General features: G+C 40.4%; 1 protein-coding gene across 3 annotated transcripts in view; it reads right to left on the reverse strand.

Moving 5' to 3' along the window:
- Nucleotides 1-18,614, reverse strand: part of bnc2 (basonuclin 2) — a 169,007-nt gene extending 150,393 nt beyond the window's left edge. For all 3 annotated transcript variants that reach the window (XM_039802289.1, XM_039802274.1, XM_039802298.1), the window contains exon 1: nt 18,081-18,614. In XM_039802289.1, coding sequence (XP_039658223.1) covers nt 18,081-18,083 — 3 coding nt within the window. In that variant the 5' untranslated portion in view covers nt 18,084-18,614. The remainder of the gene's footprint in view (nt 1-18,080) is intronic.
- Nucleotides 18,615-26,237: the final 7,623 nt, after the last annotated feature.

The following is a 26,237-nucleotide window of genomic DNA, read 5'->3' on the forward strand; positions in this document are numbered from 1 at the left end:
GTTGAGTGAATATTCTTAGCACGTTGGGACAGTCCACAACACAGTGCGTCCCTGTAGACCCCTGCCCTGCCTGCCTGTACCCTCTGATTTGGACAGAGGGCAATCAAGCAGACCCAGTAAACAATATACAGCAAGGCCATGGAAAACCACAGTAGCTCCTCAATGTATTCCTCTCCTATCACTAGGGACACCAGTGTTTGTCCAATCACTGTGGAGTCGGAGAGAGGCATTATATGGAGGGTCTATTAAAGTGATCAAGGATGCTGGTTAATGGCCAGTGGAAGATAGGCAGTGGAAGATGACATGCTGTACAGTGCTTTCATGGAGCTTCTTAGGGAACACCCATTAGATTGATGGCCCATAGGAAAAAAATATATGGTGGAGTGTCAATGGCTGCTTTTCAAAGGCATGTTCTTGTTTATTTTATCCTGGGAATGCCTCCAGATATCTCTGAGCCAGGGGGCGAGAGCAGAGGGGGCTTCTGAGGCCCTTCATGCGGCCGTCCTGAGGAGGGAAACTCCCAACTCTTTTAGGACATCACACAGTGACCCTCATTGGTACAAATGATGAGAGAGAAGCTGCAAATACTCAGACCCACACACAAATACAAACAACGTATGCAATTTCGCTTGCGCTTTATTGAGACGATGTTTTGACATGGATATTCAAGGGTCGTCAGAAAACCATATTTCCTTTGTGACAAATGTGCCTGACATCTTCATTGGCGTCCTAAATTTCAGTATGTAAATGTTAAAGAACCACTAAAATAAGTACTCCCCACTAAAATCCTCAAACCTAAACAGCAAATCAAATTGTCTGTCAGTGCTCTCTAAAAAAACACAACCCCTGTGACTCTAATGACCTATTGTATATATGACACTAACAACTTTATTGCAACACATGAGCGTTTTCTGATCGTCAGGTCCTGACATGGTTCGTCAGCACCTTTCAAAACACATGGATCTGTTTTCTGATCTATGGTTAACAATTGGGAAAGATTTTGGTTGTCATGGTTAAAAGAAACAATGTTGACTGTCGGTAGAAGACTGGATGCGGACTGAAGTTTGGGGTGTCAAAGTCAGATGCTTTAAGTCATTAGGGGTGGTGGGATAAATCTCCCTTATTACCACCACTGATGTAGCCATAGCCATTAATCCACTACTGTTCCAATTGTGGCTTCCCAATCAGATCAGGGGCCCATTTAAAAAAAAAAAAAAAAAAAAAAAGCGGTTTGCACGTTTACTCGTAGATTGCAAGTGGCGGCGGCTTCCTGTTTCATGAATGATTATTGCTTGCAAATTGCAGATAAATGAACAGGGCTCATGCATGGGTCACAATGATTAGCCTCAGACAAGCCCCAGATTGTGGTTCCTCAGTAAAACTTCCCTGAATAAATAAAGGTTAAATAAACTGGGTGTTTTAAGTGTTTAAATGCTGTCATTTCTTTGGCGAGGAAAAACATATATAGCTTGAAAAACAAACATGGATGTATGAAATGAAGTGTAAATTACAACAGTATTTTGCCTATAAAAACTATAGAGAGGGAGATATTTAGCGTAGCCTGCAGATTCTCACTTCTTCTTGTTTTTGCTTTGCTTCAAGAAGTTCAGAATCTGCACAACTTTTTCCTGTAATAACCACAGACCAGTAGAAGAAAATCTTTTCTATTGTTCCACTCTATAGGACTAGCTGTGGTAATGACTAAATAGAATCTGGAGTGTCATCTCCAGACAGAAGTAGAGGAAAGAGTGTTCTTCTCACATTACCTACTGCTACATTGGCAAATGATTAGGCTGCTGAAAACATCTCATTATCAGTATTTATGAGGGAGTGCGCCAGCCAGAGTAATGACAGCTTTACTCCAAAGTGGCACTCTCTCTCTTCCCTTCTCTTTCTCTATGTGCACACACACTCTCTCCCCTCCCTCCCACTCTCTATGTCTTACACACACTCTGTTTATTTGTATGCCTACAGGAGAGATATAAATCATGCAGATATAGATAGATTCAGATAATGTAAATGTTATCTCACTGTAGTACATTAATGCATTATTCTCTCCCTCTCTTACCCTGACCCTCCTTGCATGAGCCACTTTTATTCCCCACTATTTGTTTGAGAGCCTGTCTGAGTTTGCATGTGTGTGCTACCATACTGTATGTCTATCTTTGTGAGAGCGAGTTTTAGGTTTTAAGATTACGGACATTTTTGCCGTAATAAAAGACGTTTTTTATCATTTGGTTTTTGAGTTATAGTGTTTATAAAGAATATTGTATTTAGTCAGTAAGGGTCCTAGCATGTAACAAAACTGTGTGGACATAGGTATGTGCATGTTAGTTTGCTTATTTGTTAACCACAAATTATGTAACATCAGCTTCAGCAAGATTATTGTATGAAGCTATATCCGTGTCCAGCCCTGTCTCCAAAAAATTACGTTCCCATGCCATTCAACAAACCTGCATTCTCAATTACGTTTTGAGGGAAACGTATTTTGTCCTGGATGACTTTTGTCTTTGACGTATCACAGATACATTTATAATCAAAGTCCGCTTACGTACGAAACTGAAATACAACAATGAAAAGGAAAATGGCTGACTCTCTTCTTACCAACTCTCTTTTTTGCAAACAAAAAATCTAGCAAAGATTGAGTCACAGATCGGTGCTCACTGTTAACACTTACTGCCCCTTAAGGCAAATCTGTGATTTGTAATTTTGGGCTATACAAAAAAGAATTTAATTGACATATTCTGGGTTTCAGTACAGCCAAACACAACTTTCATTTACATGTTACTCTGTTAATTAAGAACAATTATAACATATTTGATTCGATTGCATCTCATATATGCACTTCTGTACTTTGACTATGAATATAATTATTATTTTACACATGCAAACTTGTCAGATAACATAAACATGAATACAGAACTGTAAGAACACCTGTATTATTTGTTCAGCTACATTGGCATTCAAATGCACTTAGAAGCGAGAGAAAAGTGGCTTTATAGATATACATCAATGTTTTGGGAAAGCTTTTTTTCCACCATCTACACCAGCGTTTTTAGATGTATCTAATCAGGAGAAGATTTTTAGAAAAGCTCAGTTTTGGGGTGTGAAAAACTTAGTTTGGACAGAAAGCCAACAGAGAGGAAAAGATACTCTTTAAAAAAAATAAAACGGCTTAGTGTGTACATAGATTACCATCCTCCTCAAGATCTGTCAAAATGTCAACTTCTTTGTTGGAGGCTTCAGTTTTAACTTGGCGAACTTGTTGAAAATCTGGTTTCAGTCACAGATACATTCTATCTCTGCACTAATCATTTTTTTCATCTGTAGACCCAACCCGAGAGACAGAGGAGATTTCTTATTAGTTTGGATCCTGTTGCCTGAGGGGCCAGACAGCAATGAGATATTTGACCAAACAAAGAAACCCAATATTTCATCCATCGATTAGGAGGGCTGAGCACCATATTGGACACATAGGTGGCTACAAAGAAATTAAAAAGCCGCAACAAATAAATGGAAGAAATCAAAACTATGGCACCTTAAATCTCTTTGTCTCTCCGCCACAAGTTGAGCGTCTGTTTGTTTATGTTTTTTATCTCCCGGGTTGACGGCGTGTTGGCTGCCTGAAGAGGAGGTCACAATAGTATACGTGGGTGGGCCATGAACCCAAGATCTCTCTAGACTGAAATTGGTGATTTTTTTGGTGCTTATGAGTGATCTTCAGAGTACGGACCTTTAAACTTGTTTTTATTACCGGTTGTGATGTTTCTTTTGAGATCATGCTACTGTTTATTTCTCTCTTAAATTATTTTGATATCTGGGATGTTTGATAGTTTGGGGCATCTCGTGTGCATAAATTCAATCAGTATATACACTCAGTTGTCAGTTTATTTGGGAAACACCTAGCTAAAACAAATGCAGTCTAATACAACAGTCCTACAGTAAATATTGCCTTAATGAGTGTATATACTTTTTGTTTATAACTTGGGTACTTATTTAATCAAAATTGTAAACACTGCAGTGATAGCTCGTCTAACATTAGATTTCATCAGTGGGCATGACATTTTGGTTCAGCGCTGTATAGAGAGGCAAAGTCCCTCCTCTTCCGGTGTTCCCCAAAGGACCTTATTTTGGAAAACAATATGTATGGTAGTCAACGGCAAGAGACAAAAAATGTTTTCATCCCGTCTGAATTGTGTCATGAATTACACAAGTACAACTTTGTCAATTTAAAACATAATTTTGCAAGTCAAGAAAGTCTGTCGTAGTACTCTTTAGTTTTGTGTTAAACAGCTTAGTGAACTACATCTCTCGTCTCGCACAATATACTGCACCTTGCTTGCTAGCTAGGTAACTATTAGCTAGCTATGTTCCACACACAAATGCAACGTAATCTTACCTGATGGGTTTCAAACATCATATTATGTGTAATGGCACAATTCAAACAAGATCACAAAATGATTCGTCCTTTGCCTTTCACTATCATATATATTTTTCCGAAATAAGGTCCCAAAGTGGTCCACTGAAATGGGAGGGACTTCACTTCTCTATACGGTTGGTACTGTAATTTGATTGGTTCAATATGGTTGGGTACTAGACATGGTTTGTAATGTCATTTCAATTGATCCCCTATGAAAGAGAGCCAACTAACGTTAGCTAGCCCCTGTCAGTGACTCAGCAGGTATTGATATAACATGAATGAAAATGTTGTGTAGTTGAAATTAATGCTAACGTTAGCAAGCTAGGCTAGTAACGCGCCACTTAAGCTAACAGCACATTTCCCAGCAACGCCAGCTCTAAAATGTCAGTCAACCGCTGCAATGGAAAAAAGGCCAGAGGCTAAAAGCTTTAACACAAATATGTCCAAATTATAGTTTATGTCTAAACTTCATTTCAGCTTTTTTTTTTTAAGTTACTAGACATTGATGACATTGACTAGACATTATATGCAATCTGTACAAAGACTCTATTACTGTAAAGTAGAGATGAACAGACACAACTTCACAGCTACCTTTCACAAAGTGGCAAAGCTTTCTTAATTTCATCTATATTTAACTTTGACAAGAGGGAATGAGCATGTTTGTGTTGTAAATACTAAGTGTGCAGGCTATAATATGAATTGGCTGCAACTGGATACATGTGACTAGGGGGCAAATGGATCTAATGGTAGTCTTAATGCTGGCCTTGAATAATGAGGCCTTTGTCTAATAAAACTGGAAAGCCTCCAAATACCTATAGGGACCTCGGCTAGTTAGAGCAATAACAGTCTATCAAAAGAGAAAGCAAAGTGATTACTTAGAGGGTAATAAATACAAGGTCCATGCTGGGGAGGGACTAGGGGCTGGAGTAAGAGAGAAAGACAGAGACTGGGACAAAGAAAGACAGGAAAAGAGAAAGAAAAAGCTTACTAGATAAACTAAATTCTACATCTCTTCAAGTACTGTACTGTAGCAGAAATCTGGTCAAAAAGAAGATATATGTCTAACCAGCATCCTTATACATAGCAAAAGCAAGCTATGGAAAAACTCAGGTGGGTACGTATGAACATTTGCAGGTACTGAATCATTCAGGCCAAAGGCCTATTTGTAACCTTGTACCTTGTAAATCTTTCAAGAACTACAACATAAGATAGCTTCCATTGAGATACAAATTAAGAGTGAAAACATTTAAATACACATGCATTTGAAATTTGAGGACCTTGCTTATTGTACAGGTGACAGGTAAAAAAAATCCAATAAAAAATGAGAATCTTACTTCTTAACAGGTAGAGTTTTTTTTTCTGTCTCCAGGATACTTTGAAAACTACTTTAGACTGCACTTCGTAATTACTGCGTAAAATAGTTTAAAGTTCGGGTGAAATGTGCTGCAAGAAAGAACCACCAGACAAAGAACAGAATCAATGCCACTGTGTGCATTTCTATGATGGCCAAGGACAAACACTTCACTTGTGAAAGAACATGGAGTTCTAAAGGAAATATTGTCCCTTATTCAAAATGACAAAATAGTTCAAGTTTGCATGTCAAGATTGTTGTGAATCTTTTAGAAACATTTAAAAACCAATCAGGTACGCTTTGATTGCTTAAACAGATGAAGCAAATAGGTAACCCTGGCTTTAACACTCACAAATGTCAACACATACAGGAACATGCAAAAAAAAAAAAAAAAGGTTTTCACTGTCTTCCCCATTCCCAGCATGTCTTAAATGGTAGACTAGTGCTGACCTGAAGCAACGGCTTTAGGGCCAGAGAACTGGACACAATAACACCACCATCAATTACAGCCCTGAGAGAGGAAAGAGAGTCCAATCAGAGAATTAGAGAGATGTGGGGCAGACAGGTGGATCGACAGCCTCAAGGCAGAGGGAGAGGGTGGAAAAGGGGATGACAGAGAGGACAGAGGAGAGACAGACTGCTGGTCACCGCTCTAACTAAGTGACGGGATGAGGATAATAAAGAGTCAGTCATACAGAGTGAGCAGTGGCCTCAGAGGGGAAAGAGAGGGAGGGTTCGAAGCAGAGGGGTGACAGAAGTAAGAGATGGACTTCATCAAGACTGCTGCCTGATGGTCAGGGTTCAGACTGTTGCTCTGTTTCTGGCCCTCTGTCTTCCGGCCGTGGAAACTGTGTGCGTATTTGTGTGTGTGTGTGTGTGTGTGTGTGTGTGTGTGTGTGTGTGTGTGTGTGCGTGCGTGCGTGCGTGCATGCGTGCGTGCGTGTGTGTCAGTGTGTGTGCCCTGGCTCAATCTCCAATGACAGGTGAGCGATTCATTGCCCCCCACTAGAGTGACCAATGCCTTTCCACTGCAGGCCTTGATCCATTTTAGCTAATGTATTACTGGCGGAGCATTGCCATCCGCTGTCTGCTGACTGGGCTGGACTGACCTAAACACATTTGCCGAGCTGCACTGGGCTTTTCTTAAGATTTACCAGAGAGGCAGCACAGCCTTCATCAAAGCAGATCCAAAGGCATTTCTTCACCGTGTTCAGATTACACATACAAATTTTAACAATGAACGTCAACGGGCCGTACTTTCCTGCATTTTACATAAAAAAAATAAAATTCATCCAAACCTATGTGCCTCAAAGTAGAGGTGGTGCAAAGAGAATTTGGATTTGATTTTTACACTGCTATAAGCTATTGAATATTTGTTAGAGGGAATAGGGAATGACTATATATGTATTCCTTTATCTTCTTCATTCAAAATGCAAAGGAGCTGATTCTTTTTGATTGTCAGTTTGGAACTTACACACACACAAACACCCACACACACATACATACACACACACACACACACACACTTTATAACAGGGTTATAAAACCAGGATTCTCTTCATGTGGCTCGCTGTGCAAGGAGAAGGGGAGAGGAGATACAGAGACAGAGCGACAGACAGAGTCGGAAGAAGGGGGCGCTGGTCTGTCTTTCCTTGGGGACCAGAATGCTCCTCCTAGCTGCCCATTAAAAACAGAATTCCTCCACAAACTGTGTTTTCAGTGTAAATCCTCCAGGGTGCTGCTTACCAAAGCACAAGACAGTCACACCACGCCTGTCCTCTCTTTTCTGTCGTGGCTAACATTCCCTTCCTTGTTGTGCCTGAGTCCTGTCTACTATCAACATGTGGCACATGTCCTTGACAAGTCAAGAGGATCCTTCACCATAGGAGTTGTGCAGCAGCGTCAACCCCTTTGCCTCTCTTTTCCCCTTTTCTTCCTCATCCTGCCTCCACTCTTTCACTCTCCCTCTCTTAATATTGAGTTGCCTGGGCAAAATGGAGCCTGAGGAATCTAATAACTGTGACAGTGGGACTTTTTTGGCATTGTTCCTGAAGCTGTGCAGACACACACAGGGTTGTCTGCTGACTCTAATGAAAGGTTAAATGAATAGGACAAAGTGACAGGAGATACAATAAAGAAACAAGGAGGAGGAGAGAATGTGTGTGCAAGCATGTGTCCATGTCCCTGTGTGTGAGTGTCTCTGAGGCCATGCCAGGGAACAACGAGGACAGCCCCTCCACAGCGCCACAATATTCAAAACAGATTGGTCTGCCACAGGGTGTGTGTGTATGTGTGTGTGTGTGTGTGTGTGTGTGTGTGTGTGTGTGTGTGTGTGTGTGTGTGTGTGTGTGTGTGTGTGTGTGTGTGTGTGTGTGTGTGTTTGTGTGTCTGTCTGACTCACTGGGACACAGATGCTGAAGTGGAATTCCAGCATGGGGTTCTTTGATAAATGTTAAGGTCACTGGCAGAGGGTAGGGGTGGAGGCTGGATGGGGAGGAGAGGGCGGGAGAGCGGGTGCAGTGGGGGAGGAGGCAGAGGGAGTGACGAGGGGGGACGCATGTCTCGTCTTGTGCCTCTCTCTGCCTGTGCCTGGGTGGAATGCGGAGTCACATGAAAGAGGCCCTCTTTCTCTCTCCCTCTCTCTGAGACTCGTCTCTTGTGTCTGTTTCAAAAGCGCCACTGTCCCCCTCCTGACACACTACCTGTCAGCAGATTTCCCCTCAGCTCCAAAAACACACAGCCACAGATGCATGTGAAAACACACAGACACACAATCATATGCACACAGGCATACACACACATACAGATGTGCCCTTCACACAGTTTAGTTTCCCTAAAACAGGAAAAGTGAACTAAGGCCCAAACAAACACACTAAATCCTTAGACTGCTTAATTACTATGATTATCACTGTGAATAGCAACTTTGTCGCAGCAATCACAGGTTAGGACTTCTAACATGTCATCCAGGTTTGTGGTGATGTATTGCATGGCACAATACAGTTCAATAGATGCAGCATAATCAATTAAACCTGCGTATTAGAAATTGTGACGTAGACTGAGACACTGACTGAGAGTTAAAGATGTAAATGTCACAGTCAAGTTTCATATGTGGCTAATATGTGGCATCGGATTGACAGAGGAAGTTTTTATAAGATTGCATCAAATCAGTTCTATAGAGTTAATTCATGTGTTCCTACCAAACCACGAGGTGAAGGCCCACTGCAAACATTATGAATGGAGACTACCTTGAGTGGTTGGTAGCAGGTGTGAGTGGCTCATATCCCTGACTCTCAGGAAGGGCATAAAGTTTGCTGATTTTTCTGATCTGATGCCTTTGTCAGAAACACATCATCATTTGTCAGTGCCTTCTGAAACTGTTGCACATCACAGATGTGACAACAGTATGGCAAAGTTTAGGCACAAACACAACTTGGTTAGTTAGGGAAAGAGCATGATTTGGTTTAAATTGAGTACTAGAAAAATCTTGTGGTTTGGGTAAAAATTACTATGTCATTAAGGGCAGGGGACCTGGTCATGGTCACAGAACGATCGTGGTCTTGGTGGAATTACACCAATGTTGACTGTCGGTGGAAAAACGGAGTGCAGACAGCAGTCTCCCATGGCAATGTACCACATTTTGTTGACCCATCCACCCACCACGACCTCCTCCCTATAAAGAGGCGAAGTCCCTCCCCTTCCGGTGGAACACCATGGGACCTTAATTCGGAAAAATGATGTACGGTAGGGAGTACGGAAAGACAAATTATTTTTTTATCCTGTTTGAATTGAGCAATGGTTAACAAATATGATGTTCAACATCTAAAAGTTAATTTTGCAAGTCAAGAAAGTCTCAGTTTGTCATAAAACTGTTGAAGTATAAGACACTCGCATGGGTGACGTCTCTCTGAAGCTTCGATGTCTGTCAGTAAAGTTTCTGACACGAGCAACGGATCTCGCTCATTCTTTCGCTTCTCGGCTGGATAAAACACATCAGGTAATGTGTAACGTGTGGAACATAGCTAAGCTAGCTAGTTAGCGAGCAAGCCGAGCATTAAGCAAGGTGATGTATATTGTGGGAGACGAAAGATGTAGTTCACTGAGTGAACTACAAGTGGTACTGCGACAAACCTATGACAAACTGTCACTTTCTTCACTTGCAAAATTATCTTTTAAATTGATGAACATCATATGACAAGAGTCATAATTCCCACGGCCACCACGGCTTTGTCCCTTCAACATAATTTTAGGGGCATTTTCCGAAAGACTGATGCTGTCAGGAGTCTCACTGTTATATGCATAAATTCCACTGGGCATCAGAATACATGAAAGCGTTCACAACGTAATTGAACGCACACACAATGCACTGACATCCTTCACTGAACTTCTAAAAGTAATATCCACAGTCAATAACACATTTCCTACAAGGACAGAGACCAAACTGCATTAAGACTGGGTTAAGAGGCTGGATCATACACTCAGCCCACAAGGTTACAAGTTTGCCTGAAACATAATAAATACATTCAGATATGAATCATTGTCAGTTAAAACTTGAAATTAAAGTCTTGAAAAACCAAGGTCTACTACTACTACTACTACTACTAAGGACTGCTGCTCCCCCTTGATCCAGCATAGATGGGATTTATACATTGTTTAGTACCAGGGGTTGAATTGGGATTTATTATGTGGTTTCAGGGTTGCTAGCTACCAAAGATCGGAGGCAACCTGCCACTAACTATCTTGCCTTAAAGTTGTAGTATAATTAAGTAAAAGCGAAGCATTGTTTAAACCTGTTTTTTTCCCTACCTTGCCACCCACCTCTCACTCTCTGTCGTCTGTGCTGTCTGACTGACAAGTGGACTGAGGTAGCTTCTTCTTCTTCTTTTTTTCCAATTTATAGCGGGTGGAAACTAGTGTTAAGGTGCATTACCACCACCTAGACTGAGGTCGCTGATCTGCTAGGGAGCTTTTAAAGGTCCAGTGTGTAACGTGTTTAGTTATTCATTATCAAAATCTGTGTTGCCCATTCACAAACTTGTCCTTTTTCATGAATATTTACCTTCACCATCAATTCCAAGTATTCCTTTTGGCTTGAAATTTTACATTTGCATTCGCATGAACTGGGGTAGACGCTCCATATTCATTCGCCATCTTGAAATACGTTATCCAGTAAGGGACATACAAGACATACTGCTCCGCCTTTCGCTTTTTCGCTGTCACATGATAAATCTACAGGTGCTGCCAATGCTGCTAATGGGTATCGTAGCTTCCCGGCCCCAGCAAGTTTGAAGAAGGAAACGTGGAGGACCACACGTATTCAAAATCCAAATTTCAGGAACAGGAGTCTTCTTCTTCGCCCAGAAAAAGAAAAAGGATATTCAAAAGAGAAAGAGAGACCGGCTTTGAAGTGAAGGCTACCGTAGCTGTAATACGCACTTTGAACTGCGTGGTGCGAGAGAATTGATTGCAATATATGATGTCAACGCTAGATGGGAGAAATTCTCAATTCTGATGTTCGCAAGTTCACATCAACTAATTTATGACTGTTCTCTACAGATATGAAGAAAACAGTCATTGTTTGAATTATTAAGACAGAGAAAAATGTAAACATATATACATTGTTAAAGATGTGCTGAGTTAAGCGTCACCTGATGACATAGAAGAGCATAGGCCTATGTGCCCGGGACAGCCCTGGCCCAATTTAACCCCCCGGTTTCTACACATCAACACACAAATAATGCAAGTAAAATGCAAGCCGTTACTCAGCCTGTGGAGATAGCCGTATTGATTGAAATAGTAGCGTATCTGTTCGTAGTAGCATATTATGTGTGTCAGATATCCTGCTATTGTTTTTATTCTGCTATTAATTCTTGTTTATTTGCACATTGAGAACTGCTCTTATTTTTACTTTCTTTATTTGATATTGTCTTTTTAATTTTTATTTTATTACATTTATATAGCGCTTTATCATAGACACTCAAAGCGCTTTTAGGGGGACTGCTCTCTAACACCACTAATGTGTAGCACCCACCTGGGTGATGCACGGCAGCCATAAAACGCCTTACGACGCCAGACGCCAGAACACTCACCACAGTGCATCACAATTGTGTTGTATTGTTGTCTTTCACAGCAGTATAAATTACAATACAGTTTCTTATGTCTTATGTCTATGATGGACAACAAAATCCAGCAGAAACGCCTCCTGTATAGAAATGCATGGATTTATTACACTATGCTACATTATCTGGAAAAATAATTTTCTGTTCACTCTCTATTATGTAATAGCAAAATGTAAAAAACAGTTAAAACATATAACCTACTGTATAGCGCATGCCAGATATTTCCTAAGTTCAAAGTCCTCTCTGAACATTTTGCAGAGTGGCTCAAATTTCTCATTTGTGTTGAATATCTGCTCTGAAAATGCCTTCATCAGACAGTTTCTGTCATTTCTACCAATCAACACATTGAAAAAAATTTTGTCTTTGTGGAAGACAAATGGGGCACATGTCATCAACTAAGTACACAATGGCATATATTGGTTAAAATATTCAACATAGCCTTGCATTCTTTAATTGTGACACATTTATGCAATCACAGGAGTGTCCCCACACTCACTTACTTAACTCTGTCAGTGTACCAATGCATGACTGAGAGTTCAGCCAACACTCAAATCTTATTCCAAGATAGTTATAGTTACTGTATATAAAATAAAGGTAACACACTGTCATCCTTCTTCTATGAGCACACGTAGAGTCCACTAATGGACTTTATAAGCTTGCCAAATCACTCCTGTGAAGTAATGTGTGCATAATTATATGTTCATGTAATGCTTTTGCCATTCAGGACAGACTCACCAATACTTCATAATTCAATAATTGCTATGGTATTCAGGCATAAGTTACAAGGTGTAACGTGTGTGCGTGCGTGCGTGTGTGTGTGTGTTTTTTTCTCTCTTTCACACAGGAGTTGCTCTGTAATGGACTGTATGGCTAAACATGATGCTTCACTCTTTGCTGTGACACTAACAAGACACAAAGTTTTGACCTTAAGCACCAACTGCAGTAGGAGGGCGAAGGCCAGGCAATGCAAACTGGTCCTGACTGGCCTTACACACTGATAAAAGCAGGCCAACAACAAAACCACCAACCATGGCTATTTTTCTGTGGCATTCACAGGAAGGCCAGTGGTCGCCACACTGCCTATGACAATCATGGAAATAAAGGATCGGGAGGGTGAAGGAGAACCTGTGGTACTCCGAGGTCACAAGTGAAAGAACGAGAAAGTGACTCTCTTCTTATTGATGCTAGTGTACCTGGAACACAGGTGGACAGAGGTGAAAACCGTTGCAGAAGCGGTGGAACAAGGAGTGGGAGCCCAGATCTATAGTCCTAAAAGCAGCCTGCCTATTCCCATGCAGACACCATTGCCTACAACATCTACCTGGTACACATCACGTGCTGCCACAATAAGACCAGGGCAGGAAAGGAGAGCATTGCATCAGGGAACATGGCCACACTTGATCGCAGGTAAGTATCTCATTTGTTGTATTACTTTGTCAGTTGCTGGAAGACGGTGGAAACTGCTCTACAGTATGTTATAACATCCATATCTGCAACAAGTACTGAGGTTAGAAGGTTATTTGGCTTATCCTGATTGGCTGAACAAGTACGTAAATATTTAGAGCCCTGCCCTGCCAGAGTAAATGGACAAGCCTATAGACCCTGTTGTGGTCATTTAATTTATCCATTTTTCTTATTGAACAGGTATTATAATCACTTTTACCAAACAGTATTGAGTAACACTGTGTGACTAATAAAGAGTACTATGGTGTACTGTGATAGAAGCCTGAAGAAGAAAATGTCTGGAATGAAGTGTGAAGTTTACTTGGTTTTTTCTTTGGACAGCACATAAACAGTTTTTAAATGAGAGAAATCGGGATTGAGAACTCTGAGGAATCATTTCAAAGGCTACTCAGGTAAAAATAACACTGTCAGGCACAGTTACTAGCAAAGAACTAGACACTCAGTGCAATAATTCCAAAGTCAACATGCTACGTCTCAGTCCTCAGGAATTTTTCATGAGCCACCACTTATCTTGTCATATCAGATTTCTTCCACCAGCTTTTTTGGAGAGAAGAGAAAAGACACCTTTAGGGCAAATTATTCTCTTTTAATCATATCACTCTGTATGGCCTGAGGAGTAATTTCCATGCCTTTTGAGTCACTGAAGCATGGGCCACTAATGCACACACACCCACAAAAAAAAGAAGAAAGCACACAATCATGCAAACAAACATCGACATATACAGTATGTATTGGAACAGCAGCAGTTAGGTGTCTTTTTTTATCTGAAAGCAAGAAATAAGACTCCGCAGGAAAATAAAAAATACAAGAAGAAATCAAGGAACAAAGTGGTGTCTAGAGTTTCCATCACAAGTGAAATCCCAGATTTTCTCACTCACTGTTCATGGAACAAAATCGAACAACTTTATTCTGGAGTACAGTCAGTGCAAAAGGGAGCCGTAAAATATAAATTATACCACATAACCCTATACCTCCCAAATGAGCCATTTGGTTACAACTATACTTCTGTTCGTTACACAAGTCCAGCGTCTCTATAGCGTCGACATGAGTTATATTCTAACCCTGCTGAAGAACGTATGGATTACAAGTGAAATGTAATTTCCCTTCCGATCGGACAGTTGCCACCCAGTGACACTGAAGTGTTTATTTTACACAGTTGCCGGTAATTAGTTCTGGACAGAATCAATTAAGGCCACCTCCAAATTACAGCTGAAAATGTAAGAATCATGAGCGTGTCTAGTAGGAAGAAAGAAAAATGCAGGAGAGGGTGTATTTCTAATCCCTGAGTTGTGCAAAATGTGTTCTATCATTTCTCACTTTAAACAAATAAAGACAGAGGGAGTGTGTGGCTTCTGCACACACAGGGTGTGTTCATTTACTAAGACCAAAGTTTTCCTGATTCCTTCCTTATGGAATATGATAGTGTTTGGATTCGCATGTGAAATGAAGCCCGTAGAAGAAGAAAAAAGACATACAAAATGTAACACGTGTAAGTACAAGTATCACTTTACAGTTTAAACACAGCTTGTAGCACTGAGCCTGATTTAAATCTCATTAACTTGCCATTTCCAAGAGTGTTCTATATTCACACTACAGAGACAATACTATCGTTTAGCAGATTTTAAACTGTTAGAGATACAAGAGGTACAAGACTAAACACATCTTAAATGCTAATGTGGTAACAGCTGTTAACCCTATTCAGACTTATTCTGCTATTTATTTCTCTTTTTTTCACAGGAACACAGACCAAATTTCATAATATATTCAGAGGAAACTGGAGAGTTTTCATGAGTGTAACTGTGTGAAGATTTAGTTTCTTACTTTGTGTGCTGAGGTATAAAAAATATAATTATGTCTACTATATGTATATTGTTTTAAATCAAGTATGTCTCATGCTGTGCTCTTTATTAAATTAGGACTCCTGCCATCCAATTTGTTTGAACATTTCACAGTGTCTCTGTTTAGTCGCTAAAGCCTGCAGCTTCGGTTACAGAGATTTTAATTTCAAGCCACCACTAGGTATATGACCCCACTCCCCCTTTCAAAATATTACCTTTTCTGTCACTGCCAAGACACACTATCAGTCACTCGTGAGATTATTGGGGCTGAGGACAGATGGAGAGGAGCAGAGCCGTATGGGTGCAGCAGTGACCCACTCCTGGATAAAGAATAACACTACAAGAATGTTGCTTTGATGTTGTTGAGGCTGAATATCTATAACTGTTAGCATGAGTGAAAGTACATATTTCCCTTCATCTAGAATAAATGTTTGTTTTTTTCTGCCTGCTCTGCCCTTACACACATTTCCTTTCACCCGTGCATCGCTGGGATTAAGCTCTTAACATTAGAGCGCAGCCTCTTCATGACTAAAATTGTACAGAAAAAGCGTCTGAACATAAAGGTCAAGTAGTGATTATCTCCCTCAATTAATCACATAAAATATGGAAATAAGCAAGTACACAAATGAAAAGAACAGAGAGCAGCGAAATATATAAATGTACCAGATGGCATATCAATAGATCCTTAATACAAATAGCACCCATTATTTTCAAATAAAGAGGCAAGGAGTGAGAAAGTAAGAAAAGCAGGGGAAATGGAGAGGATGGAGTAGAGGGAGAAGAGGAGGAAAGAGTTCTCGATGTGAGCAGTAATCAGAGGAAGCCAGCAGGGGGGACAGGGAGGGTTGGAGGGGTCAGAGCGGAGCACCACTAAGCAGCCTTTCTCTTCATTAGCAGCCTCTCTAAGGGGGGCGTCACAGGCCTACCTGTCCAGCAGATTATTGAACCGACTAACCAGTGGCTCCCACCCCACACACACACACTCTCACACACTCTCCCCTCTCTGATTCCCACAGACCCAGAGGAATCACGACCTAGCTGCAGCCTCGCTGACAACTTTAACTTTTTCTTTAACCTCACGTAGCAGCGCTAAAGGATGAATCCACTCAGTGCATAACGAGGACATTTACCTCGACAGTTTCACCATTATTTTATGTGGACTTTTGCTGTCCAACCTTTTCTGTTGTTGCCTTTTTTTTAAGTTCCTGTATTTTCCTGCAGCAACACACCAGCTAGTATTCTCTGCCAATAACTTTGAGAATGTAATAAGTGTATAATTATCTGACACACAAGAGAGAGAGAGAGAGAGAAACAGAAACACACACATAAAAAGAAATACCGTCATTTTAGCTTTAAGAAAATTTGAATTGTACAGATCCCGGACTGGTCTGGCAGGGAGAAAGCAGCATGGAGATAAAAGTAATGAAATGACACTCCAGGAATGTAAATTGCCATTCTTCAGTGTAGTAGCAGCACCAGCTCAGGCTCATGAAACATCCCTGACACACACTCAGACCAGGCCAAAATACTGGGCTACGCATTAATCTCACACACATCTCACTGATGAAAGTGTGAAGGTACTTTTGTGGTGCTTTTAAGTGGAGCCATTCATCTCAATCTCTCTTTTTCTCTCGTTTCTCTTTTTCTACCCCTCTCCCTCCGTCTTCCCTGTCTCCTAAAGCATTCAGATATGTCCACGCAGAAATGTCTTACACTGACATGAAATGCCTCTGTGTACTTCTGTTTGTGTTTCACTGTCGCAGGTTGGCCAAGAGTTGACTGGGTATTCCTTTAGAGGTACTGTAGCACACAAACAGGCAATGAAACAAGTGTATGTAGCAACAACAACAAAAAGAAGTCAGATTACAGTGTTGTTCAGCTCCAATAAACAGCATCGTAAAAAAGCAACAATATAATGACCTAAAGCTTTTGTTTGAATTGACATCTAATACAGACACTCTAAAAAGACTTCCACAAACAGACCAAATATTAACTGAAACAAAACAGCGAATATTTCAAGAAATCAATGAAACGTTGCAGAAATATAGCATGCACTACAAGAAGGAATTCTGCAGAAAGGTGAAGCAGGATTTTCAGCAGAGGGATTTTAGGACTGAAAAATAACTTGAGAAATGTTGCTGCCAGCTATGAAATGAAGCCTGATCACATTTATTGAAGTAAACACACATAACGTGGGCTTATGTTTAGTAACCCCGTTTATATGTGTTTGCTATCTAAGGACATATTGCACTAAATTGCATTGAGTTGTAGCATTCAGTGGTTTGCATGCGTTTGTAAATGTTAAGGCCCAAATCTACAGGTAGCATAAAGTGTCTTACGACATAAATCAAATGTAAACAAATAAACAAAATGTTTGCACTGTATCTGGAGTTAAATATTTGCCCCTAAGGTACACGTAAAGGTTTTTAATTAATATACGGGGAGCAGAGAACACTTTCGAGGCGTGACGAAAACAAACTATATTAAGTGACTGAAGTAATAATTCGTTGATTTAGCCTACTTGGGAAGTCACAGATTGTAGGTTTTATTTCTGATTATGGCTTTAATATGCTCCCAAATGCTAATGATTACTATTGATTTTGTAAAACAAAGAAGGAGAGGAGAGGAAAGAAAAAGATCAAAACTAGCAGAATAAATTGTTTTTCTTCTAAATGCAGGCAAATACGCAAGTGAGTCATATAAATCAGAAAGGGTGGGACATAAAGTTACTCATTTAGACTTGGTTAACTTTGCATCTGCTCTGATGAGTTCAGATGACGGACCAGCACTGAAGTTGTACGGAAAAAAAAAACACCAGTTCCATAATGTATTATTGTGGTATGTTTCATCTTAATAACTTAAGTAAGCACAAGCTGAAAAATCATATTTACCATTGCTGCATGTTGTATCTGACAGACCCCGGGGCTCCTGGCACTTTTCAAAGTTGGCGTCCTCAAAAAAGTCTGATTTCGCCCTCAAGTGGGGAACTTTCTCCTCTTCAATACTGCACGCTGTCCGAGGTGGTTCACCGTCGGTGTTGCTTTCACAAACGTATCTTTGCCGTTTATCACAGTTTTTAGTATACAACGCGGGAAAAATGTCAATCTTTTTTTGTTTTTTTTTTGTTTTTTTTATCCCGAAGAGAGAATCAGTGTGTCCGGGCGTCTTCACTGAGAAAAACGCGCGGCAGGACGTTTGGAAACGCGTCGGTCTCACGGAGAGGAACGCACGACCACGACACTCTGTCCCCTCTTCTTTTCCCAAACCGTAAACTGAAGAAGTCGAGGAAACAGAAGGGATAGCTGACAAGCAGAAGCTGTGTTGTAACGGCTTGTCCTACCTTGAGAAAAACGCTTTAAAAAAAACGCCTTCCTACACTCCCCCGATGATTTCCTTCTGCAGAGTCAGCGCAGTGCGCCGAGGAGAGCTGCGGACAGTCCGGGCTGGAGAGAAGGTGGCTGTGAATTCAGTGTTTCACACGCCGTGTATGACTGTAACCCGAGTGATTGTGGGTCGAGAGAGTTTCTGTGCCCGATGAGCTGATTTACGATGTTGTTTCAGGAGAAAGAGTCGCATCTTTGTGCGACAAAAAAAGTGCCAAAACCCTCAATAAATCGGCAAAGAGAGGCGCATTTACAGCACGAGGATTATTTTCTCTCTGATGCTTATAGTTCAGATGTATTGTAGTCACAATTTAATCTGTATTTTAAACAGTATCACCTGTAAGCAAATCTATCAAATGCAGCCAAACAGGAAATGAATAATACCAAAATAAATACAAATGTTTTTATTTTATTTCTTGCCATCTTTTAAACAGTGTGTTAACTTTTGCGGGGTACAACAAGCTGCATTTCATTAAAGCAAACTTTCACTTTTTTTTTCACTTTCTCTGCCCTGCGGGTACAGCGCACGCCTCATGCGCTTGCACACACGCACACGTGTTTTAGGCAGCTGGAAATACTGCAGGGATGTGACACTGATGATTTCCTAAGTTGTGTCCCTCAACATCCCACAGAAGTGGGCGCGCTCATTAAAGTTTCATTGTGCACTTGTTTTTATGAGGATTTGCTCAACATTTGACTGAGACATCTCAAGAGTGAAGAGTTAAAGGAGCGAGGGGTGTGTGTGTGTGTGTGTGTGTGTGTGTGTGTGTGTGTGTGTGTGTGTGTGTGTGTGTGTGTGTGTGTGTGTGTGTGTGTGTGTGTGTGTGTGTGTGTGTGTGTTTAAGGATAGAGTCGAGCAGAAAGAGAGACATACAGTACAGCGGTCCTCCGAGTGGCTGCCTGCCTCATGCAGCCTGGCTCCTCCACTGGGGTGAGAGGCAGCAGAATCCCAGTCAAGCGTCTGGAAGCCCCACTTGCATGTTTGGTCAAGGGGTAAATAATAGATCAGGGATTAGGCTTGTGTAGAATTATTTCCAGGGTAACAAGCTACTGAGGTCCCAGGATATGCATATTCATTCCTTGGCCAAGGCCGTGGGAGAGCGAGGACCATATGCCATGTTTGTCAGAAGGCTTACATCGCTAATTAAACGAGATATTACATACTTATATGAGCAACAAAACAAAAAGCCTTTAAAGGACTGTCCAGGAAAAAAAAAAAGTTTTGTTTGTACTTCCAATGCTTTGATGCTGCTTTACTTTGACTCAGGAAGTGTTTTCTATACAGCAGTGTTGATTAACCTTATGACGCAGGTGGCTGTGGATTAGTAATATGACATAAACTGCACATTAAAGAAAAACATGACCCTTTTTTCTTTGCTGTTAGCATGTTGCCAAACTATCAGATGAAAAATCTCTGTTGCAACAAACACAAGAAGTGCGATAGCATAGTTATGATAGTGGGTGTGTGGATAGCCATATAGGGCATACTGTTTTGTCAGCTTCAAACTATTTCATTAGGTTATAATTGTTGGAACAATTGTGCTTCTGTATAGCGTTGCTGAGTGGGCTGCATGAGCAGGGACAAACATCCCATTATCTTAATGTGGTGAAGCAAAAAGTTCATTTAGAATTGTAATGTTCTGAAGCCCAGGTACAGGGTAGTATGTGTAAGGGACAACATTATATTTACTCTAGTTTGCAACAGCAATCACATGTAAAAAGAAATGTATTTTAAGCAAATAAGTGAGTGAGTGAGTGAGTGAGTGAGTGAGTGAGTGAGTGAGTGAGTGAGTGAGTGAGTGTATAACTGCAAATTGTTCATACAAAAGGTATCTACAAAGTGTTTACTGACAAAAGTATTTTATTTGTTTTCCCTACAGTATCCACTCTTCCAAAACAATATCTGCTCATAGCAACTGATGCACGATTTATGTTTTTTATGGTTATATTTAGGTCATTTCTTAAGTTACATTTGGTTATGGAAAAATGGGGGTCTTAATTAAACAAAAGTCAACACAAAGTTAAAGCATGAGACACGTTTACTGTGTTAACATTTAACCGCAACCACGATCTTAACTAAACCTTTAACAAAATTGCCAGACATATGTCCACAGCGCTGTGAAGTAGATCTGGCCACACCACAGATACATTCTGGTATAGGAGAAAAAAACACGCTCCGGGTTGTTTGCATTTCTTTAAACCAATCACACCCAATCGCGCTAAATTCTGGACACAGCGACGGTGGCTCTGCAAAATAGTCTTGGGAAGGAACATGTTTGGTGGAACATTTGCAGCCTACAAAAGAAAACGCTACATAAAATATTAAAGGAAGTAATCAGTTCACACAATACAGTAATGTGAGCTATTTAAATTTGCTGGTTACATGGTTAAACGCTACCTTCTGGTTCTACACAGGATGTAGGGGCCTATTTGGTAACCCCATACATGCAGTGACCCATACAACCCTGTACATGTACATCTGTGATGGTGTGACATGCTGACATGCATTTTACTTTAGACATCAGAGTTACACCTATTGTACATATAAATGTTAGTTTTGGATTATGGCACAACAAAACTCATAACTAGGTATTGGTTAATTTAACACAATAAAACTAATCATTGCTTTCAACTTTTAAATGAAATGGAGCATGGCACTATGTACTAGAGCCAGTAATTGAGTGATATTTGCTTACTGTATATATATATATCCATGTCATTGTATGTGTCAGCCAATAAATAAGTAACAAGAAATTGCATTACAAAAATGCCAAAGATACGGTTGAGGTAATTTACATCAATACCTCAGGATGCATTTCATCCACTTCATCAGTCAGTCATCTTGCTGCTGAGATAACAGCATTTTACTCTATTTTCTTCTGTTTTATGCACATTTGCTCTGACCAATGCCAAAACTTGGGTGGCCACACAGCATTACTGTGCCTGAACACATCCTGCATAGACACTGATCACATAGCGTGTCCACCAGAGAGCAATGACAGGTTGGTTTTTCAACTATAAAATATCACATACAGTACATATTGTGGTGCCAAGTCTTTAAAAATCAAACAAAGCATAAACAAGCAAAAATGTTGGTGATAATATCGGTAGCCTCAAAAAATATACAGTATCAGACAAACTCTACTGTGTACCAGCCTGGCATTCAAGTGGCCATTAAATATATACTGTACAAGTAAAGGCAGCTTGATAGAGAAGGAGAGTACATGTTTATTTGTCCCTGTGACAGGATCCCACTGTTCACTAATTATCCAGCGGGACCACTGATAATGAGCTATTGAACCTGCTACTGAAGTGTTCCACCTCCTGGGAAGGCCATCAGCTGCTGCACTGCACTCGCAGATCCATCAAATGCACAGAGGTCCTCCTGTTCATTAAGTTCCAGTCACTACCAAAGCATAGACAGGTCCAGAAAGGTCAGTTTAACCATCCCGAGGGCCGTTGAGACTTCTCAAAGAACTGGCTCATAAGTTGTCTTCGCAAGTCAGGAGGCAGTGTTTTTTTATTACTACTACCAGTGATGGGACATTTCTGATGCCACATAGATGTCACACTTATGGTAACTAACTATGTTTTTTTTTCTCTTAGATAAGTTTATTTGCCTTAAAAGGCTTCATAAAATCTGTATAACATACAAAAAGATTTTTTTACCCTGGAATTGGATAAGTAAAAAACTTAAACAGCAAAACAGCGGTTATGATCATTTAGGTATCAAATATTTGATAATAAAAAAGGAAAACATTTCATCAACAACTGTAAAGTAAAACTGTATTACAGATACAGTTCTATGTCTCTATTTCTTACTTTGATCTCTCCAAACGGATAGAGAAGGAAGCACAGGTGTTGGAAATAAGACCAATACTTTTCTCATCTAAAAGCTGTTTTCCGACTGGACAACATTTACTCAGGGCGATCAATGTCCCATGTCCTTGGTCTCCTCTCTCATACACAAGGGAAATATGAACTTAAATACAACCTCACCACCTTAATTTACCCTTTCACCAAGCAAAGGACAAGCTCTCTAGTATAGAAGCCCAAGGGAAATAGCCTGACTCCTTGTTCCCACACATCCTGAGGGGGCTGACCGGGGTTGGGATGGCACACTAGATGGGTTAGCCGTGAGTGAGGGTGGCCCTGAGATTCATGGCACTGTGGCTACACACACACACACACACACACACACACACACACACACACATGCACATGTACGCTGCTGCTACTGCCTCTAAGAGGTGGGTCTTGTGTGGATCAATTCCTCCTTTATGAGGGCTCTCGTCTGTTGAGGATAGGACCAGAAGGTCATCAGATGGGAGTCAAACAGAGGTCCATACGCCATCTCACTGGGGCAGGGGTTAGGACATGAACAAGGGGGCTTGTGCACACAGCATGTTGGGGGGCTTATGCAAGGTCAGCGACATCACATGCATACAGGAATGTACATGATTGCAGACAGTGTAAGGTTTGTCATAACTGGGAAGGTTTGAGCTAGAATTGTCTGATTTAGGTGCACAGATATTGTACAGTATGTCTTAAGGCTGAAAAGAGGGAAGAGAAGTGGTAATCAATGGATTCTCTGTCCTGGGGTTTTGTAAGGCAGTCCAAGGTCTCACAGGATTCAGCATGAGGATGGCTCATGCTTGAGGTCAAGAGTGGCTGATATTTCTCCCACGGACTCCAGCGAGTGATATAATATCCCTCCTCGGGGCATCGCTTGAATATAAATGTGTACAAACAAGTTTCAAAATTGAACATTCATTTATTAAGCAATTCGAAAGATTTGTCATGGCCAATTTCAATTGCAAAGGACACCCAGTGTGATAATAGCTTATTATTATCTAATCTTATTCAACAAGAAAACATTAGACATTCAACAAATAGAGTCATCAGCCGCGCTACAAAGTGGCTGTGTTCAAAGACTTATTTAAACTCTCACATGTTGGAGCCTGTCTCATTTCAATGCAGGGGGGGTGATGTTCTACTAAACACTGTGCAGGTTTGATATCCCAACTGGCATTTGTACAATCAATGTTCCTTTAAAGCTGGGGACTTGTGACTCTTTAGTGTCTATTGTCATCTCCCGCAGTTCTCAGGTTCTTTCCTCCCTCAGCATCAAAGCTAGGCCACATTAATGCAGACAATATCCCCACTTACCTGAGGCGGCAGGCGGAGACTGCTTTCACAATTCTCCATGGAGTGTCATGTTTTTCCCCGGGATGTGCCTCTCTTCCTTCCTCTGTCAGCATCGGCACAGCAGGGCTTGTCATTTGGTTCTTGAATTTTTCATGCAGGTGGATTTGCATGATCACAGTTCTGTGTCACTTCTTCCCCTGGTAGATTAGATGCTGCCTAGCACTTGAACTTCCCTGTGACTCCGTTGAGGCAGAACAGAAGTGAGACAAGCATGGTTATTGGGATTGTCAATGCAAGAGCTGTCTTGTTCTAAGGGGTGGCTCTTCACATTTTAACAGTTGGGCAATTAGACACGAGAGGCCCACAAAGACGACTTCAAACAAGGGTCGGTTTACATTTGCTACCGTATTGTTTACATGTGCAGCTATATGTCTGAGTCAGTTGTAGTCTGTGGCATTTAGTAAAGAAGTTAAACCATGCTGTGAAATTTTAGTGACAGCATATGTCATTTGGTTGGGTAGGGCACATAATATCAGCAACAAAACCTTCTGTTTAATCCAGCTGTTACGTACATATTACACATATCTAGTGTTATAAGTATATGAAGTACAAATTCAATCAAACGAGTTTAATTATATGGGCATCTAATATCTAGCCAAACCTTCTATCCAGATCATAAAACTCATTAAATGAAAATATCCTTTAAGATAAAATATCCTTTGAGCTATGATTCAGGTCAACAGATATCCATTTTAGAGATCGCATTTATACTATGAGTATGAATCTTGGGTGAGTCTCTTTTCAGTCGCAAACCCACAATTCCCATGACTGCTAGGAAACAAGCTAAGGATCGGGTGTTCAATTAAAGATTCTTTCTTCACTTTCCTTTACAGAGACTGGTTCTATACGGAACGTTAATTAAATGTGCTATCAAAATAACATTTAACAGTGTGCTTTTAAAGAACGTTGAGCCAAATGACAATACTGCTGCAACATACTTCATATCTTAATCCATTATAATAATTTACATATTATTTATGTAAGGGAAATGTGTTTTGAGTGTTTGATCTTAATGATACTTATCTACAGTGTGCATCATTTTCCCAAGTATAATCTGGCCCCAAGAAGCAGGTTTAATGGACAAATACACAAAATAAATTAGAAGATAGACTAAAAATCACTATCACATATGCAGTTTTTTTTTTCAAATTGATTAAACGATAAACTGATTTTAACCTGTTTCATACATCCAATAAAAGCATTTAGATAAAAGAAGTGAAATAAAATAATGACAGAGGTTGAGGTGAGTGTGGAAATGCAGGAAGCGCGTCATTGATGATATCAAAGAGTGCTTGGCAGAGATCTGCCTTTTATGTGCCTAAAATGCTCAAAGATCTGGATTAATCTGTCATTAGTGGCAGACAACAAACACTTTAAAGAGGGAGATACAGTTTGCTTCAGACATAGAAAAAAGCTGCAGCAGGCACTGTTAAACATGGTGGATCATGCCTGTGTGGAACATGTAAGCAACTGGAAATGTCTTGGGCCAAATTATATGCATTTGAAGATGAAAGAGGGGATAGTTAAAAAAAAAAGATCCCTTTGAGTTACCAACTTCCTTAGAGGGAATTGTGTTAATGTGACTTCCTATTGACTGTATTTTGCCATATTATCTGCCTGTTAATATAATTTAATTTAAGTGAATTTAATTTAAGTGAATGACCTTTGACCTGAAGATGAAGGTGCAACTGCAGGGACCACACTCAAAACCCTGTTGCAGATGTATGATGGTCATTTCTCATGACAAGGAGATAGATAGATAGAGAAAAAAAAAAAAAAAAAAAAAAAAAAAAAAGAGAGAGGCTTGTTCACAAATACCATGTGTCAGTTTGTACGTCTGAACAAGAAACAGTGGGCAGGCAGATGTTGCACATTATGTACCAGTCTACTGCCTCTAAAATTGTTCCGCAAATGAGGATCTTAATGAGAGGCAGTGTTCGTGGGTCAAGGAACAGCCTAATCATGCTAAGTCAATTGCATCTTTTCTCTTTCTGCGTGTGTGTGTGTGTGTGTGTGTGTGTGTGTGTGTGTGTGTGTGTGTGTGTGTGTGTGTGTGTGTGTGTGTGTGTGTGTGTGTGTGAGGCAGAGAGCAGATGAACCAACATTTGTCTGACTGAAGAGGAGTGCCAGTCATCATATTTCTTCATTTTCCTCTCTCACCCTGTGCTCCAAATCTGGCTGGACACTTAAGTACATTAGCCACACAATATGGAGTTGTTTTGTCTCACCAGCAAAACAGATGTCAAACACGCGTCTTTGTTCATTTTCCCTTGCTTGCATCTAGTACTCAATGCTTCCACTGAGGATTCAGAGATACAAAATGTATTGTGCATACTGTCTTTGACCTTACAATAGATCATTAAAACATATAAAACCAGGCAAATATCAACAGTGGTGAGCTATAAGTGTGTCTATTAAATGAAAAGCAACATTTTAAACATTACTGCCATATAAAGA

The sequence above is a fragment of the Perca fluviatilis genome, chromosome 1 (assembly GCF_010015445.1).
Source record: "Perca fluviatilis chromosome 1, GENO_Pfluv_1.0, whole genome shotgun sequence".
NCBI lineage: Eukaryota > Metazoa > Chordata > Actinopteri > Perciformes > Percidae > Perca > Perca fluviatilis.